Source organism: Clupea harengus, chromosome 24 (assembly GCF_900700415.2).
Source record: "Clupea harengus chromosome 24, Ch_v2.0.2, whole genome shotgun sequence".
In the NCBI taxonomy this organism is placed as follows: Eukaryota; Metazoa; Chordata; class Actinopteri; order Clupeiformes; family Clupeidae; genus Clupea; species Clupea harengus.
In genome coordinates this window covers 17,312,450-17,328,390 of record NC_045175.1, presented here as the reverse complement: position 1 = coordinate 17,328,390, position 15,941 = coordinate 17,312,450, and the positions used below count along the sequence as shown (strand labels likewise).

Genomic DNA, 15,941 nt, shown 5'->3' with positions numbered 1-15,941 from the left:
GGTGTAGATCTAGGCTTAGACTCATTGACCATGAGCGGGTTAGTCCCCGACAAATTCAACTCAAAGCACAACCTCCCTGGTTGTGTGACAGAGGAGGAATAGCGTACCAATTCAACGCACTCCCATTCGGCCTATCTTTAGCGCCGAGGGTATTCACAGAGTGCGTAGAAGCAGCCATCGCTCTGTTACGTCTACGCGGCTTACGCGTATACAACTGTTTGGGCGACTGGTTAGTTGCTTCGCATTCAGGGGCTGCAGCAGTGCAGGACGGCCATCTAGTGGTGGCGCACCTGTATCGACTGGGCTTTGTGATAAACAGACAAAAAAGCGGTTTGTGCCCCGAGGCAAATTACGCATTTTTTAGGCATGATTCTAGACTCCTCCTCCATGGAGGTCAGGCTGTCTCAAGAACGAATAAATGCCATCAAAACATGCGTGCGCCAGTTCCGACTGGGACAGTCAGTCTCGTCGCTGTGCTGCCAACGCCTGTTAGGAAGGATGGCGTCAGCCGTCATAGCGCTCCCGTTGGGGATGCTGCGTATGCGGCCATTCCAAATATGGTACCTGTCTATGAGGCTCAACGCAGTCACAGACAGGCATCGTAGAGTAGTGGTGTCCTCCAGATGCAGGAAAGCCCTGGCGATCTGGAGAACCCCCTGGTTTCTCGCCACGTCGGGCACGATGGGCTCGCCTGCTCCTGTGGGCAGCGAGGCACGTCCTTCCCTCAGGGCAGTTCATATACCAGGTCACCTCAACTACGGTGCGGACCTGTTATCGAGGGGCGATCCTCGAGCAGCAGACTGGTGTCTTCACCCACAAGTGATAGACCAGATCTAGGTGCGCTTTTTCAGGGCGCAGGTGGACCTGTTCGCAAACAGGCAGAACACCTGCTGCCCGCTCTGGTTCTTGCTAGGGGGCGACGATCCCCCACTAGGCATAGACGCGCTGGGCCACCAGTGGCCAGCTCTACGCTTATATGCTTTTCCCCCGATCCCGCTCCCCCAGCAGGTGCTGTGCAGGATAGCGGACGAGGGCAGGGAATTGATATTAATAGCCCCCCACTGGCCCAATCAGCCGTGGGCGGCAGATCTAGTCAATATGTCAGTGCAGCAGCCTTGGGAGCTGCCTCTGCGGAGAGACCTCCTAACACAGGCGCACAGGACAGTGTGGCATCCCTATCCAGAGTGGTGGCGTCTCAGAGCCTGGCACCTGAGAGGTGCAGGCTCATAGCGTCAGGCCTGTCAGATGTGGTGGTGGCTACAATACAGAGCGCCCGAGCTGTATCGACACGGGCTCTGTATACGCTGAAGTGGCGCAGTTTTGAGCGGTGGTGTGCTGCGCGTCAGCACGACCCCATTAACTGCGCGCTGGGCGTTATTCTAGAATTCCTACGGTAGTTGTTTGATGAGGGGAAGGCGGCTTCTACTCTCAAAGTGTACATGGCTGCCATTTCAGCCTGCCACGCAGGCATTAATGGCAGCTCTCCTGGCAGTCACCCGCTAGCGTCACGCTTTATGGCGGGGGTTAGACGGCTCAGGGTGCCAGAGAGACACATCATACCCTCTTGGGATCTGCTAGTGGTGTTACGTGCTCTCACAGGGCCTCCGTTCGAGCCCCTGGAGACAGTGGACATAAAGTTTGTCTCTTTAAAGGCCGCGCTGCTGCTGGCGTTAACGTCAGCAAAACGCGTTGGTGACATGCAAGCCCTGTCAGTCAGTCCATCGTGCCTTCAGTTCTCGATCGCTGGTGACAGAGTGGTTATGCGACCTAATGCTGCTTACACACCTAAAGTGGTGGTAACCCCATTCCGCAATCAGGTGATTGAATTAGCAGTTTTCTCGCCTCCTCCTTTTGCGTCAGCAGAGGAGGAACGTTTGAATAAGCTCTGTCCAGTGCGCGCTCTCCGCTGTTACGCAGAGCGCACTAGAGCTTTCAGACAGTCAGATCAGCTATTCGTGTGCTTCGGTGCACGCGCAAAAGGCAGACCTTTATCAAAACCGAGCCTCTCCCGTTGGATAGTAGAGGCTATCGTGTTGTCTTATAAGAGCTTGTCTTTAGATCCCCCGGAGAAGTTGCATGCGCACTCTACGCGGGGGGTCTCGTCTTCCTGGGCCTTACTAAAGGGCGTCTCAGTGGAGGATATTTGCAAAGCTGCAAGCTGGAGTTCTCGCCACACTTTCATTAGATTCTATATGTTAGATGTGGCTGAACCTAGTTTTCTTCATAGCGTTCTGCGGGCAAGCGATCTCTGAATCCCCTGGCCTGAGAACGATATATATGATAAGTGTGTTCATTAGTGTCTACATGTTATGTTGCACATGAAACATCCCAGGGTTTTCCTACGGGCGCGGGATCACGGATCCCTGTCACCTATGATAAAGGTGGCCCTGTTAAATTCAGGGTGTTCTGCAAGCATGCGATCTCTGAATCCTCTGACCTGAGAACGATGTATATGATAAGTGTGTTCATCGGTGTCTACATGTTTGTTGCACATGAAACACTCCAGGGAGGTTTCCTACAGGCGCAGGATTGCGATCCTTTCCGCCTATGATAAAGGTTGCCCTGTTAATATGTTCACCGCCAGCGGCCGTATGAACCTCTATGAAGGCAAGGGCTTCAATAGCTGGTGTGTGTGATTGGCTGCCACTGTATTATCACGCGGGAATGTATAGGGTCCCATACTGTTATGTCGCAGTGAACTGCGACAAGGAACTTCTCGGTTACGTACGTAACCTCGGTTCCTTGAGCAGGAACCAGACATAACAAAGTTGGCGTGTACACTGTTACCTTGGATTGATTGTCTTGCTCAGTTTCTTTCCGAGGCAGTTCTGTGGGCGCGTAATAAGATAAGGGCTCCTGAGGGGCGGGCCCAGGACAGATCTCGCGGCCTTTCAGGCGTAAATAGATAAATGCTTCGATTTGTACCCCACGACTGACGTCATGTACCATACTGTTATGTCTGGTTCCTGCTCAAGGAACCGAGGTTACGTACGTAACCGAGACGTTTTCGCAATATTCGAGTCGAGTTGCTAGGCAGATTTCGTGGGGCACATCTGATAGTGCCCCATCTCCCAATGTTATCTTTGGCCTGCGTGGTTCACGCGCATTAATGTTTCCATGGCAACGGTCTTTTAAGCTTGCGCCGTAGCCCACAGAGCAGAGAAGGACAGAGAGCAGCATTTCACAGAGCAAGCACACACACAGAAACACACATGAATCAAATTACTCCAAAACAGGACTATAATGCTTGTGAGTCAAGCTTATTCACACACACATTCACAAACACATCCACGCTACTATGCATATTAAATAAAATAAGATATGTTTTGCCACAAAGCACAGATTGCGCTTTCTGCAAAACAGCGCCATGGGGATCTGGTGGGGCAATGCCCCACGTGCCCCTAATGTAGAAACGCCACTGCACAGTAGTAAGCTAATATAAGGCTATTTAATATTCAGTTTATGTATCAGTGTTTCCCACAGGAAATGTGTTAGTAAGGCTTGTGATTGTCCTGGGAGATAACTGAAAAATGTATCACGCCAAAATAATTAATGTAGTCCTCAGGGTCACATTTGTTTTGAGCTGTCCTGTTGGTTTGAATGCGACTAAAAATACCCATGTATGTACCTGCCCCTTTTAATTTTTAAAGCTGAACTATATCTATATTCTTTCACTTTGAATTGAAAAGCTATAAAACACTATATATACAGCATATTTACTAACCCTCAGCACATCAGCAAGCATTACATAATTCGTTTGTTATTGAATTGAAGGTGTTCCATGAAATTTTGAGTTTTTTTATTTGTTATTTTAACAGGTTTACTCTTGTCGAGCTTGCATTTCTGGCAGAATATGTGAAGACTATGAACCTAGTTGCAAAGGCCCTTGATGAGAGACGAATGTGCAAATGGGGTGGAGGTCTACTTGAATTCCAATAAAGTTTGAGAAAAACATGCTCTTCGAGTTTGTTGTCTTTGACAGCATTATTATATTTTTGTATGACATTTTTTACCATGTCTTGGGCTCCATGTAGCACTCATCAGCTATTAAATTAAGCTTCTATTTCTTACAGTCGTGTCAATTATATTAAGTCCAACTAGTTTAGCTTTAAATGTTTTAATTTTTTTAATTTATTAAGATTACTTTTAACTTTTATACTTTAAGTACATTTTAGAGCCTGTACTTTTTTACTTTTACTTGAGTAAAGAGGTTAAGTCGATACTTCAACTTTTACCAGAGCCTTTTTAAACTCCAGTATCAATACTTCTACTTGAGTACGAATGTGTTTACTTTTGACACCACTGGTTGACTACCTATATAGCCCTTAAAAATAAAACAATACCCCCACCCATCCCCCTTATACATCCAGAATACATGTTACGCGACTATGGAGAAATATGCAGATCACCATTAAATCTCACTGATTGATCTAAAATTGGAAAGAGATATCCTTCTGGTGTTTTTATGGCTTCATATTATTTCTAAGTACATATTGTTGTTATCTATAACATTTGGAATAAAAAACTATTTCTGTTATCAAGAATAGTAACAATGTGATGAAAGTTGATATTTGATATTTCTTATATACTGTATGTTATACAATTAAAACAGCCTGGGGTCAAATTGACCCCAAACAAAACCTATGAGTAAAGCATGTGTACAGGACATTGAAAAAATATCATCATGTTAATTTTGTGTTTACCCAATTGTCCCCATTAAATTAGGAAAAGTCATTAAATATGAAGCAAAAAAAATGATATCAATCATTTATTTAGAGACGTTAAACATTGAATGGGGTCAAATTGACCCAAAACATAATAGGAGGGTTAACCCTTCGAACACGGAACAACCTTGAATCTTCTCCTTTTCAAATATATGCAGTTCGAAACTAAGAAATAAATGAGCACTTTGTAAGGAGAATAGAGCTAAAGCCTTGCACATTTCTCTCTCTGAGGGCCTCATTTACTAACATTGCGACCGCAGGATAATAAGGGCCTTTGCCAAACCGCATAACCTCTAACCCCGCCCATTAGTGTTAATAGCGCGCCACTAAAATAGGGTAGAAAGAGCCTGCGTGTTCCTGCCACCATGGATGATGAATTAAAGTTAGAATTAGAGCTTTTGGTTCAGGAAATAATTCAAGTATTTTATTGGTGAGCCTATTTTGGGAAATTAAACTTTTCAGCGAACATTGAGTTTCTGAGTTGCTATGGTTACCCCTCAGGGGTATGAGTTAACATGAGTTAATCACACACAGGCAACTGCAAACTGTTAAGATGGTTCCCTAAGCTAGAGATAGCTAGGATAGTTAATAGCCAGGTTAGGTGCTCCATAGCATCCCGTTAAATAGCCTGGTAGGAATACACGACACCCCTTACTTTAAAACGGCGTATTCCAACACTGAGAATCATGCTTTTCAAAAAGCTGCCCTAGGCGGATACATTTGAAAACTGGAGTTGTAGCGTGGACAGGGGAAACTGAAGTTTTCGGTTCGGTTCGTTCGGTTGCCATGGCACTGGGGGTAGCTTGCGCTCGAGAGGCTATAACGTCAAAATAAACATGGAAGCTGAAATGAATATGCTGCTCTGTCTCTACAATTTACTTAGTTTAGCTAGTGTACTTCGAGTACAAGTACTTTTCCTGAATATATATGCGTTACTCGTACGCAGAAGGCGAGCACTGTACTCGGTGTGCTTGAACGATGGGTGGAAATACGGTTTAAACCATACATGGAGCAGTGATTCTGGGTAAGACCTGGCCGAACAGCTAGCTGGTGGGATTTTTTTTATATGCATATATTAAATGGTATATCAAATATAAACATTTAAACAAATAACATTCCTGATGTTCGTATTTTTCAAATATCTCGCACGCACATAGTTTTTATTTAGCAGCTGATACATCATGCTAAAACACCTCTTGTTTCGTTAATAATACATAATTAGGCGCACTTTACGCATCTCCTCCCATCTCTTTGCGACGAACACCCACTTTCCCTTTACCCTCCCAGCAGCGGTAATCTGCGCTTTTACTCAAGTGCGCCGCCTCTGGAAATACGGTTTTATGTCTTTACCCGCAGAAATTACGCCTGAAATGGGCGCAATCCTGTTAGTAAATGAGGCCCTGAGTGTGGAAGCAACCGGTAATGGCCCACCCATTAGCAATTTAGGGCTATGATAAATGCATGGTAAATCGGCGATCGCTATTGGGTCGTGACATGGCCACAGCAACTGAGCACACCCCGTTTCACCTGTAAACAAGTCCGCGTTTACTTCATACATACAGCTGAACACGATGAGGGAAAATGTATGTATCCACTTTGAGCTTCGCCTTGACCCAGCCGAGGATATTTGTGATTAGTAAGTTATATTCGTTTGACTAGCTCTTGTAATGAATGCTGTTGATTAACGTATGAGTAAAACGCATGTCATTATGCTCAGTGTTCTGAGTTTAGGCTAATGCCGTCAATTCTGCAAGGCGATTTTTAATCATATAAATGACTTCATGTCGCTAAGACTATTATACATTAAAAAACAAATCATGCTCAGAGTTAATTTTATTAGGCTACATACGTCGGTGTTTGGAGTTTGTTGTCTGCGCAGAATTTAATATTAGGCTCCTGTGAAGTAATTACCCTCCTGGTAAAACGTCAGCCATGTTCACAAGCCATTGTCTATGACAGATGGGCCATACAACGTGACAATGGGGAGTGGCAATCACAGGTACATTCAGACCTAACTCATCAATATTCATTGTGGTTTTGAAGAAGAAAAGGTTACTTTGAAATGACTAATAATTAGTAGAGAAACCTCACACACTTTATGAATGCTAAACTCACCTATGTGGAGCTAACACCTATGTTTAACAGGTTCAGAGTTAAAAAGTAAACTTCCAAAATCATTACAATGTGTTTTTGTACAAAGTCTGAGCACCTCTGAAACTAGGTTTTTGTAAGAGTATGTTTAAATGTAATCTAAATAGAAAACTTTTTTTACTACAATCCTTATACTATCATATTATTATTGCTGAGGTCTTCTAGAATATAATCATACATGCCACTTTTGCTTCATTGATTTTAGTTAGGTGAAAAATACTAAAATATCAGGTATGGCAGACTACCTAACAGAGTCAAAAACAGGCCTTAGTGTTTGAAGTGTTAACTAGTTGACAAACGTGACGTACCCACAGACTTTGTTTTTTGTTCTCTCGTACTTTGGAGAGTACACACCTCTCTTCCAACCAGCATTGACCGGGGAACATATCATCTCTCTGCTCCAGCTCTCTGAAGAGAGCACACTGCTCTCTTCACCCTCGCTCTCCACTAAGTCTTACAGCAACGAACGGCTAAGATTTCTTGTTAGCCAGGAACGCACCTCCAACCGATCCTTAGCAAGTCTAGCGCGAGCAGTTTACAGAAAGCGACGGGAGCAAGCAAAACAAGAAATCACCAAGAAGACCGTGAAATCTGCAGACGAAACAAACGGAGTGACCAAGTCCTGCGATCTGCACAGCAGCGGCGACACCACAGCTACTTCATCATTAATCTATGGACACACTTCTCTCTGCATCATCAACATCGTATTATGTATATATGTTCATTGCTCTGTCTTGTTTGGTTAGTCTTAGTCTTGTCAGATATGTGTTTTTCTATGTAGACCGTTTTACTGCTGATTGTTGTCCTCTGCCCATATAGAGGTTTAGCAGGTTCTGTTTATTTATTGAACTGCTGATTGTTGTCCTCTGCTTTTCTAGAGGCTTAGCAGGTTCTGTTAGTTATTAGACTGCTGAATGTTGTCCTCTGTGGATAGAGGCTTAGCAGGTGATATACAGTATCTGGAGACTGTTGCTTTTCGTCCTCTGCTTATTCAGAGGCTTAGCAGTTCTCCAGGATATTAGAAGTATAATAAAATATATTTTTGAACCCTCACTCAGTCTCTGAGCTTTTTGGGCCAAACCCACATTTTTGACGGGAAGCGAGGCTCGGTCCGTCACACTCTTCAATTCAGAACTCCAAAGACCTTCAACCTTACTAATTAATAATTAATATGTTGTGGTCTCATCTGATTGGACAAGCATCAACCATTCAACACACTGGCATATTAATTAAGTTCAACACATGGGGGCGCCACACAGAGTGTAGTGTTCACCACCGTAGTCAAAATAAAGATCATTTTCAATGTAATATATCAGTCTCAAAAAATGTATTAAACTGTCAATTTGGAACTCTGATTAATAATTAAGGTAATAACTACAGCCAAAGTTACCGTATTAGTAGTAAGGTTGAAGGTCTTTGGAGTTCTGAATTATTATTCAGGCGCCGGATAAATTATTATTTTTAATTATTAAGCAGGTGCCGGATAAATGTGCGTGCAATTGTGCATAAATAGTAAAACGGTCTTCATGATAACATTGGTACTATACTGACAACAGCACTTATTAATTATTATTCTGAATATTATTAATTATTATGTTATCATGAAGACCGTTTTACTATTTATGCACAATTGCACGCACATTTATCCGGCGCCTGCTCACAAGGTAAGAAACCTACATTTGAATGGTGGTGTGTAAATACATATATGTGTGTCTGTGTTTTTATATGATTCCAATATCTTGTGATATACACTAAAAGCAATTATATATATTCTCAGTTATTTGGTCACACACCATGTTTTGTGAAAATGACATCCATAGAGGGAGCTTTAACTGAAATAATATCCCAAGAACCCTGAGTTACAAATTTGAAATCTGGGCCCCGTTCGTCGTAGCAACTTTGGATAAATCCAAAAGGAAGCAACTTTGGATAAATCACCATAGCAACACATCAATTAGCTTCAACCTGCTCCAGCGCAGGCTAATTTAAGTGAAGCTGGATAAGCTTGCCACACCCCCGGAAAAAGAAGAGATCCCATTGACCAAGGAGTGATATTAGTTAGATTGGCGGTTCATAGGAAGAGAGTTCTTCGCGATCGCCAAAATCCATTATTCCATAATGATGAGTTCTTGTATGAACGCTACAGATTTAGCCAAAAAGGAATAATTTATTTACAAGACCTTCTTGAGCGATTTATTGCAAACACCACACGCAATAGCCGAGCATTGACTGTCTTGCGTTTTTTTGCAAGTGGTACATTTTTGTAGTGTCAGCGATGCACTCATAATTATATGACAGTGTTATTAGTACACCATAGAATATCATTATTGTAGAAAATGATTAAGGTGAACTCATGATAAGAATAGAGAGAAATACACACAATTTCTTTTCACTGCTTCAATTTATTGCATTTCTTATTACAGTTTTTAACAACAATAACGGCTTTCTCAAAACTGCACACAGAAAACTGAAAACCTCACACACAAAATGCTAAACCTGACACTCCCTTTGCAAGATGACTCTTTGCCATCAAATCTCTTAACTGTTCACAAAATGGAACTCGTGTTTTCATTTGGTACCCACAGCCATATTTTCAAAAGACACACACATACATTCATTGAGTACACACAACTAAGCATTTGCTGCACACTACCAAGCATTTAGAGCACACTGCAGTGCAAAATTGAAAACACAATCATCGAAATGGAACACACCATATGAATGACAATGACTCTGGAGAATGAGCCATTTCTCCTTTTGTAAAATGTCTCAGTGTAGGCCTACTTTTGTCATAGTCAAACATAAAACAGCACACAAATATGCAGCAAAAAAAGTTTTACTTCGTTACACACAGAGAACAGTACAGTACTGTATACCGTGTGATACCGTTGTTCTCACAAACCATATTTACAATTTCAGTCTCCTGTTCGGCGGTGAAAGTGTGTGTTCTTCCTCTACGGTGTGGTTCACTTTCAGTCTTGCAAAATACAAATACTGTGAGCACAATGTATTCTATTGATATGCAGTATTACAGTACACAAGGCAAATAGATTTTGTACCTGTTCTCCATCCTGAAGTTTCTAATGATGGTAGCAACTGTGAAGCGGCTGAGATTTGGTTGGACACTCTGGCCAGCCTCCCTCATGCTCAAACCATGGTTGAGCACATGGTCTACCACAGCGGCCCGAATCTCATTAGAGATGACCATTCTCCTTCTTCTTTCTCCTCCTCCTCCTCTTCCTTCTTCTCCTTGTCCTTCTCATTCTCTTCCTCCTCCTTGTCCTCCTCATCCTCCTCCTCCTTGTCCTCCTACTCCTCCTCCCCCTTCTCCCAGTCCTTCTTGTCCTCCTCTTCCTCCTCCTCTCTTACCCCTCTCCTTCTCTGGTTGTTAATCTCTTCAAAGTTCTCCATTGTTTACCAAACAAAACAGAGGTTCAAGGCACTTTTATGCTGCAGTCCTCATTGCAAATTGCTCAACCGACCTGAATGTTTAGAGATTTGACTATTTGTGTGTTGTAGGTTGATGCTTTGAGATTTACCTCAGTGAGTTAAAATTCAAAACATAAAGTCACCAATTTAATCAGCTAAACTAGTCCATGGAAGTGGAAAGTGAAATTGCTACGTTTGTACATGTTTGCAATCCTACAATAAAATATATATAATGTTTAATTTAAACACTTCGCCATGGAACTCAACAGCTGCACGATCCAGGCTGTGTGGTGGGGAAGGGGTTAAATTGAGATTGAGCAGGACTGATGAACTCTTAATGCAGCTCAACTGGGAAGTGGTGGGGGCATGGGGTATCTATTAATGATTAACATGGGAAGCGGCTTATGCTGCATTTGGGACAACTCGGATCACAGAACGTCTGACGTGTCAACCAGGGAGGAGCTCAAAAGCGAGACAGTTCCTCCTTCCCGTTGTAGTTTGCAACTGACGTACCTAACGGGTGATCTCACGGAATTGTGTTCCTTATTGTTGTTTACAGTGAATACAGTTGATAATTGCTCCCCTTTCCTTTTACTTGAAATGAACACGACTGGCAAAATAAATAATATTGTTAATTAAAAAAATCGCTGTACATTCAAAAAATCAATTCTGTGTTTTGTGGACATTTTTATTTTTGCACAAAAAATAGGCACAAAAAAAAGGCATAAAATTGGCCTAATTTAATGATGGCATTAGCAATCAAACCACTAATCAGAACTCACTTATCAGTTTAATGTACAGTACCCAGAACAGGGCGCGCGGTAGTCAGGACGAGCTGCCGGTGAGTAGGAGACAGTGAATGCACAAAATAATCTTCCTGGTTCTCACAAACTTTTTAAATGACTGAATAAAATGGTCTGGCTGCACCACTCAGGCATGGTACAGTACAGAGTATGCACTTTTATACGTGTAAGAACAGTCTACTCACAGTGGGTCACATGTTGAGGGAGCGGGGAGAGAGAGAGACACAGCGGCCACACACACCACCACCAGGTCCACGCGCATCCTGTCGGGGTCCTGGATCAGCTGATCTGAGACTTGTATCTCCTGCAGGTCTGGGATGAGAATGCCTGCTGGTGTTGTGTACTGCTGTTTAAATTGCCACCGCAAAGGTAAACCCACCCCTACCTATGGACCAATAGAAGCCTGTGTGTGTTGAAAAGGGGAGTTGAGTATGTGAACAGAACCATTGTGAGGAAATCACATGGTACAACTGGCATTGAGGGGGGGGGGGGGGGCTTTCACCAGCATCAAGGACTGTATCTTAAATACCAGACACAATGTTGATGCCAAAATCATTTTCTCTTTAAAAGGCAGGTTGTGAGGATGACAAACCTCAGTGGATCTGAAAAGTGTTGGTTTGCATGAATGCGAGTCGCTAAAATATACCGTCTCACATCAGATGCAGACGGGAGTCTGGAGGGCCTCTGATCCACACAGCCTAGAGGCAGAGTGTGTTTGCAGTGTTACGACACTGGGGGGGGGGGGGGGGAGAGTACACAGATATTTTGCGAGAAATCACGTGGTAGCGCTTGAACTTGCTGTGAACTGTGTTCCAAAGCTTTGTGTTTGTGTGTTGAGTTGTAGTGTATGTGTGTGTGTGTGTGTGTGTGTGTGTGGGGGGGGGGGGGTTACGAGGTCACATGTAGAAAGAATACTACTTGTATTGTTCATTACTTTAAGTAATGTCTCACTTAATAAGGGCAGTGCATGTTTAAGTCGGATCCACACAGCCGAGAGGTAGAGTGCGTCTGCAGTGTTATGACACCCAGTATTGTCTCCAGTCCAACAAGTAGAGGGTTGGACACATTTCTGTCTTCTACCTACATATGTCTAACATGGGAAAACAACCCTACACCCCTACAACATAATGTTGCGCTGAATCAGAAGTGAAAACGGTGATGACGAGGGTTCATTGGTTAAACACACATTCATTAGCTTTAATCAAGGCTGCAGAGGTGAAAACATTGACTAGCTTTAGCAAGCTTCTTTATCGATACTTTCTTGGATATTTGGCATCAAAAGCTTGGAGGAGCAACGAAAACACAGCGAAGCAGTGATGCTGCTGATGGTGTTAGATTTTGTGAGACTTGAACCTTTTGCATCACAAGACATTACTGAAGTGCTAAGTTTTTAGCTTTGAGCATTATTATATTCTAGGTGGCACCACAAGTGAAGACGGTCATAACAATGGAATGATTGTGAAATGCAAACTAGTGTGGCAAGACAAACAAATTAGTTTAAACAATAAGGTGGGTAGAGAAAGGCTAGGGTGTGTGTGGGTGTGTGTGTGTGTGTCTGTGAGAGAGACGGAGAGAGAGAGAGAGAGAGAGGAGGGGGATGATAAAGAGAGAGATGTAACAGAGAGTGTGTGTGTGTGTCTGTGTGTTTGTGTGTGTGAGTGTGTGTGTGTATGTGTGAGGGGCATGACTAACCATGGGGTGGCAGTAATGGTCCTGGGTCCAGGGTCCTGGATCATCCTGTCAGGGTCCTGGGTGGGTTCTGGGTGGGTTCTGGGTGGGTCCTGGGTGGGCCCTGCATCAAGGACTGTATCTTAAATACCAGACACAATGTTGATGCCAAAACAATTATCCCTTTAAAAGCAGGTTGTGAGGATGACAAACATCAGTGGATCATTTGCCAAAGTGTACACAGTACACAGGCAGTGATAGGAATCAGTTGGGGGGGGAGATAAGTACACAGATATTTTGCGAGAAATCACATGGTAGCACTTGGAGTGGATCCACCAGTTGTGAACTGTGTGAGAAAGAGTACTACTTGTATCGTTCATTACTTTAAGTAATGTCTCACTCAATAAGGGCAGTGCATGTTTAAGTCTGATCCACACAGCCGAGTGTGTTTGCAGCGTTACAACACCCAGGCTGCAGGACAGAGGGGGCAAGAGAAGCACACAGGCAGTGATAGGAGTCAGTCGGGGGGTGGGGGGGCATTGGTTTATGAGATCACATACATTTTACAAGACATCACACGGGAGCACTTGGGGTGCAGCTTACATAATACCAGTTGTGCCGTTCTCTTTTGAAACTAAATGGACAAAATAACATCAAAATCACAGGGGCTCTGAACTTGTGCCAATGCTTTGTGTGTGTGTGTTGAGTTGGAGTGTGTGTGTGTGTGTGTGTGTCTCTGTGTGTGTGTGTCTCTGTGTGTGTGTGTGTGTGTGTGTGTGTATGTGTGTGTATGTGTGTGTGTATGTGTGTGTGTGAGTGTGTGTGTTGAGTTGGAGTGTGTGTGTGTGTGTGTGTTGAGTTGGAGTGTGAGTGGGGGGGAGGGTACGAGGTCACATGTAGAAAGAGTACTACTTGTATCGTTCATTACTTTAAGTAATGTCTCACTTAATAAGGGCAGTGCATGTTTAAGTCTGATCCACACAGCCGAGTGTGTTTGCAGTGTTACGACACCCAGGCTGCAGGACGGAGGGGCAAGAGAAGCACACAGGCAGTGATAGGAGTCAGTGGAGCCCACCTCCTCTCCTCTCCTCTCTTCTCCTCTGCCCTCCTCTTCTCTCCTACTCCCCTTTTCCATCAAAGTGACTGGGCAACCTGAGCTTGCAGGGTCAAGTTTATTTGAAGGTGGGGGGGGGGGGGGGCATCTCTATCTGTCCTCAGACTCTATCTGCCTCAAGCAGATTGCAGGAGAGAGAGTGAATGTAGGAGAGAGAGAGAGCGTAGGAGAGAGAAAAAGAGAGAGAGAGAGTGTAGAAGAGAGAGAGCGTAGGAGAGAAAGAGAGAGATAGAGCGTGGGAGAGAGAGCGAGAGCGTAGGAGAAAGAGCGAGAGCGTAGGAGAAAGAGCGAGAGCGAGAGCGTAGGAGAAAGAGCGAGAGCGTAGGAGAAAGAGAAAGAAAGAGAGAGAGAGAGCATAGGAGAGTGAGTGAGTGTAGGAGAGAGAGAGCATAGGAGAGAGAGAAATAGAGAGAGAGAGCGTAGGCGAGAGAAAAAGAGAGAGAGAGATCAACCAGCCACATCACCACCAGCAGGTCAACACGCATCTTGTCAGGGTCCTGGGTGGGGGGGGGGCAAGTACAGCTTGTCTGTATCTCCTGCAGGTCTGGGATCGGAATGCCCCTGTCATTGACTTGTTCCAGCTTTAAGCACAACTACTACACATACACACACACACACACACACACACTCACACCTTCAGAAATAATGATAAGAAGACATAAAAGAAGGAAAGGTCAAAGGTCATTGTGGATGGTTTTCTTTTGGCCTAGATGACATCTTTTTGCTCTCCTGTTTGGTTGCCATGGCTGCGCTTGGGGCCATTTTCAGCATCTCGTGGAAATGCAAGTCATCTATCTCTGCTTGACAGAGAGGCTGTTGGGTAAGAAGCACGTCCTGTCCGACCGTCTGGCCGACCGCGGCCGTCTCTCTCTGACACCCTTCGAGCATGACGGGACAATAACTAGGGTAGAAGAGCAGCCATGGTCTCAAGAGTAACCAGCTTAAAAAGCAATTCCAGAACTACAGGGACACAAAAAGAAAGCATAATAATGGAAATAAATAAAAATTAAAAATAAAGGAAAATGAACTACAATAGCGACATGCGCTATGCTGATGATGATTTGTTCTGATGAGAAGATGAGGTAGAAGCAGAATTAAGCAGCGGTATAACATCCATGCCTGCAGACGTAGAAGCAGTCACAAAGCGATCAATGATGCGATCAGTGATCAATGATCGTGGATGATTAGAAAGAAATACAACAGCAAATCGCGGTCACCATCGTCGTAATCATAATCTTCATCATCAACACGATCAACAGCAGCAGCAGTATCATACAGACAAAGGTACAGGCCCTCCACATTTCACTGTACTCCCCCCCCAACCCTAACCGTAACCCCCCCCCATACACACACACACACACACACACATATATATACGAACACACATATATACACGCACACACACACACACACACACAGACACACACACATACTGTATATATATATATATATATACACACACATATACTATATATATACACACACTCACACACACACACATATATATACACACACACACACACTCACACACACATACACACACACACACATATATATATATATATATATATATACACACGAATACACACACACACACATACAAACACATATATATACACACACACACATGTATACACAAGCCTCCTCCTGACGTTTTGAACGTGGCCCCAGGCATCTTGATCAATCATCTCTTTTAGTGTGTGTGTGTGTGTGTGTGTGTTAGAGGATGGATACCCGACCCGAGCCCGTCGGAACCCGTCGGGACCCGACGGGTCGGGCCGGGTTCGGACAAATATTTAGAAATTATAATTGGGCTCGGGTCGGGCTCGAACACATCAGCGCGATAATGCATTGAACATTCCATATTTTAAAATATCTTAATGAATAGTGAAGTCAACGTGTCTGCTTCACATTATGCAGAAGTTCGTTTTTGAGAATAAAATAAATCACATTTAGGATAACAGCCTTCTTCCCGTGGCGGGAATTTGCTTAGGTCCTAGCTGTGACAACGCAATTACAGGTGGCAAAATGGCATCACGGAGGAAGTTAAAG

The 15,941-nt window shown here is 43.8% G+C and overlaps 1 protein-coding gene across 2 annotated transcripts in view; it reads right to left on the bottom strand.

Moving 5' to 3' along the window:
* LOC105891261 (complement C3-like) overlaps window positions 1-11,446 on the bottom strand; it is a 73,058-nt gene extending 61,612 nt beyond the window's left edge. The window contains exon 1 of one of the 2 annotated variants that reach the window (XM_031562539.2): window positions 11,293-11,446. In XM_031562539.2, coding sequence (XP_031418399.1) covers window positions 11,293-11,369 — 77 coding nt within the window. In that variant the 5' untranslated portion in view covers window positions 11,370-11,446. The remainder of the gene's footprint in view (window positions 1-11,292) is intronic. The other variant, XM_031562538.2, reaches the window with a different exon arrangement.
* Window positions 11,447-15,941: the final 4,495 nt, after the last annotated feature.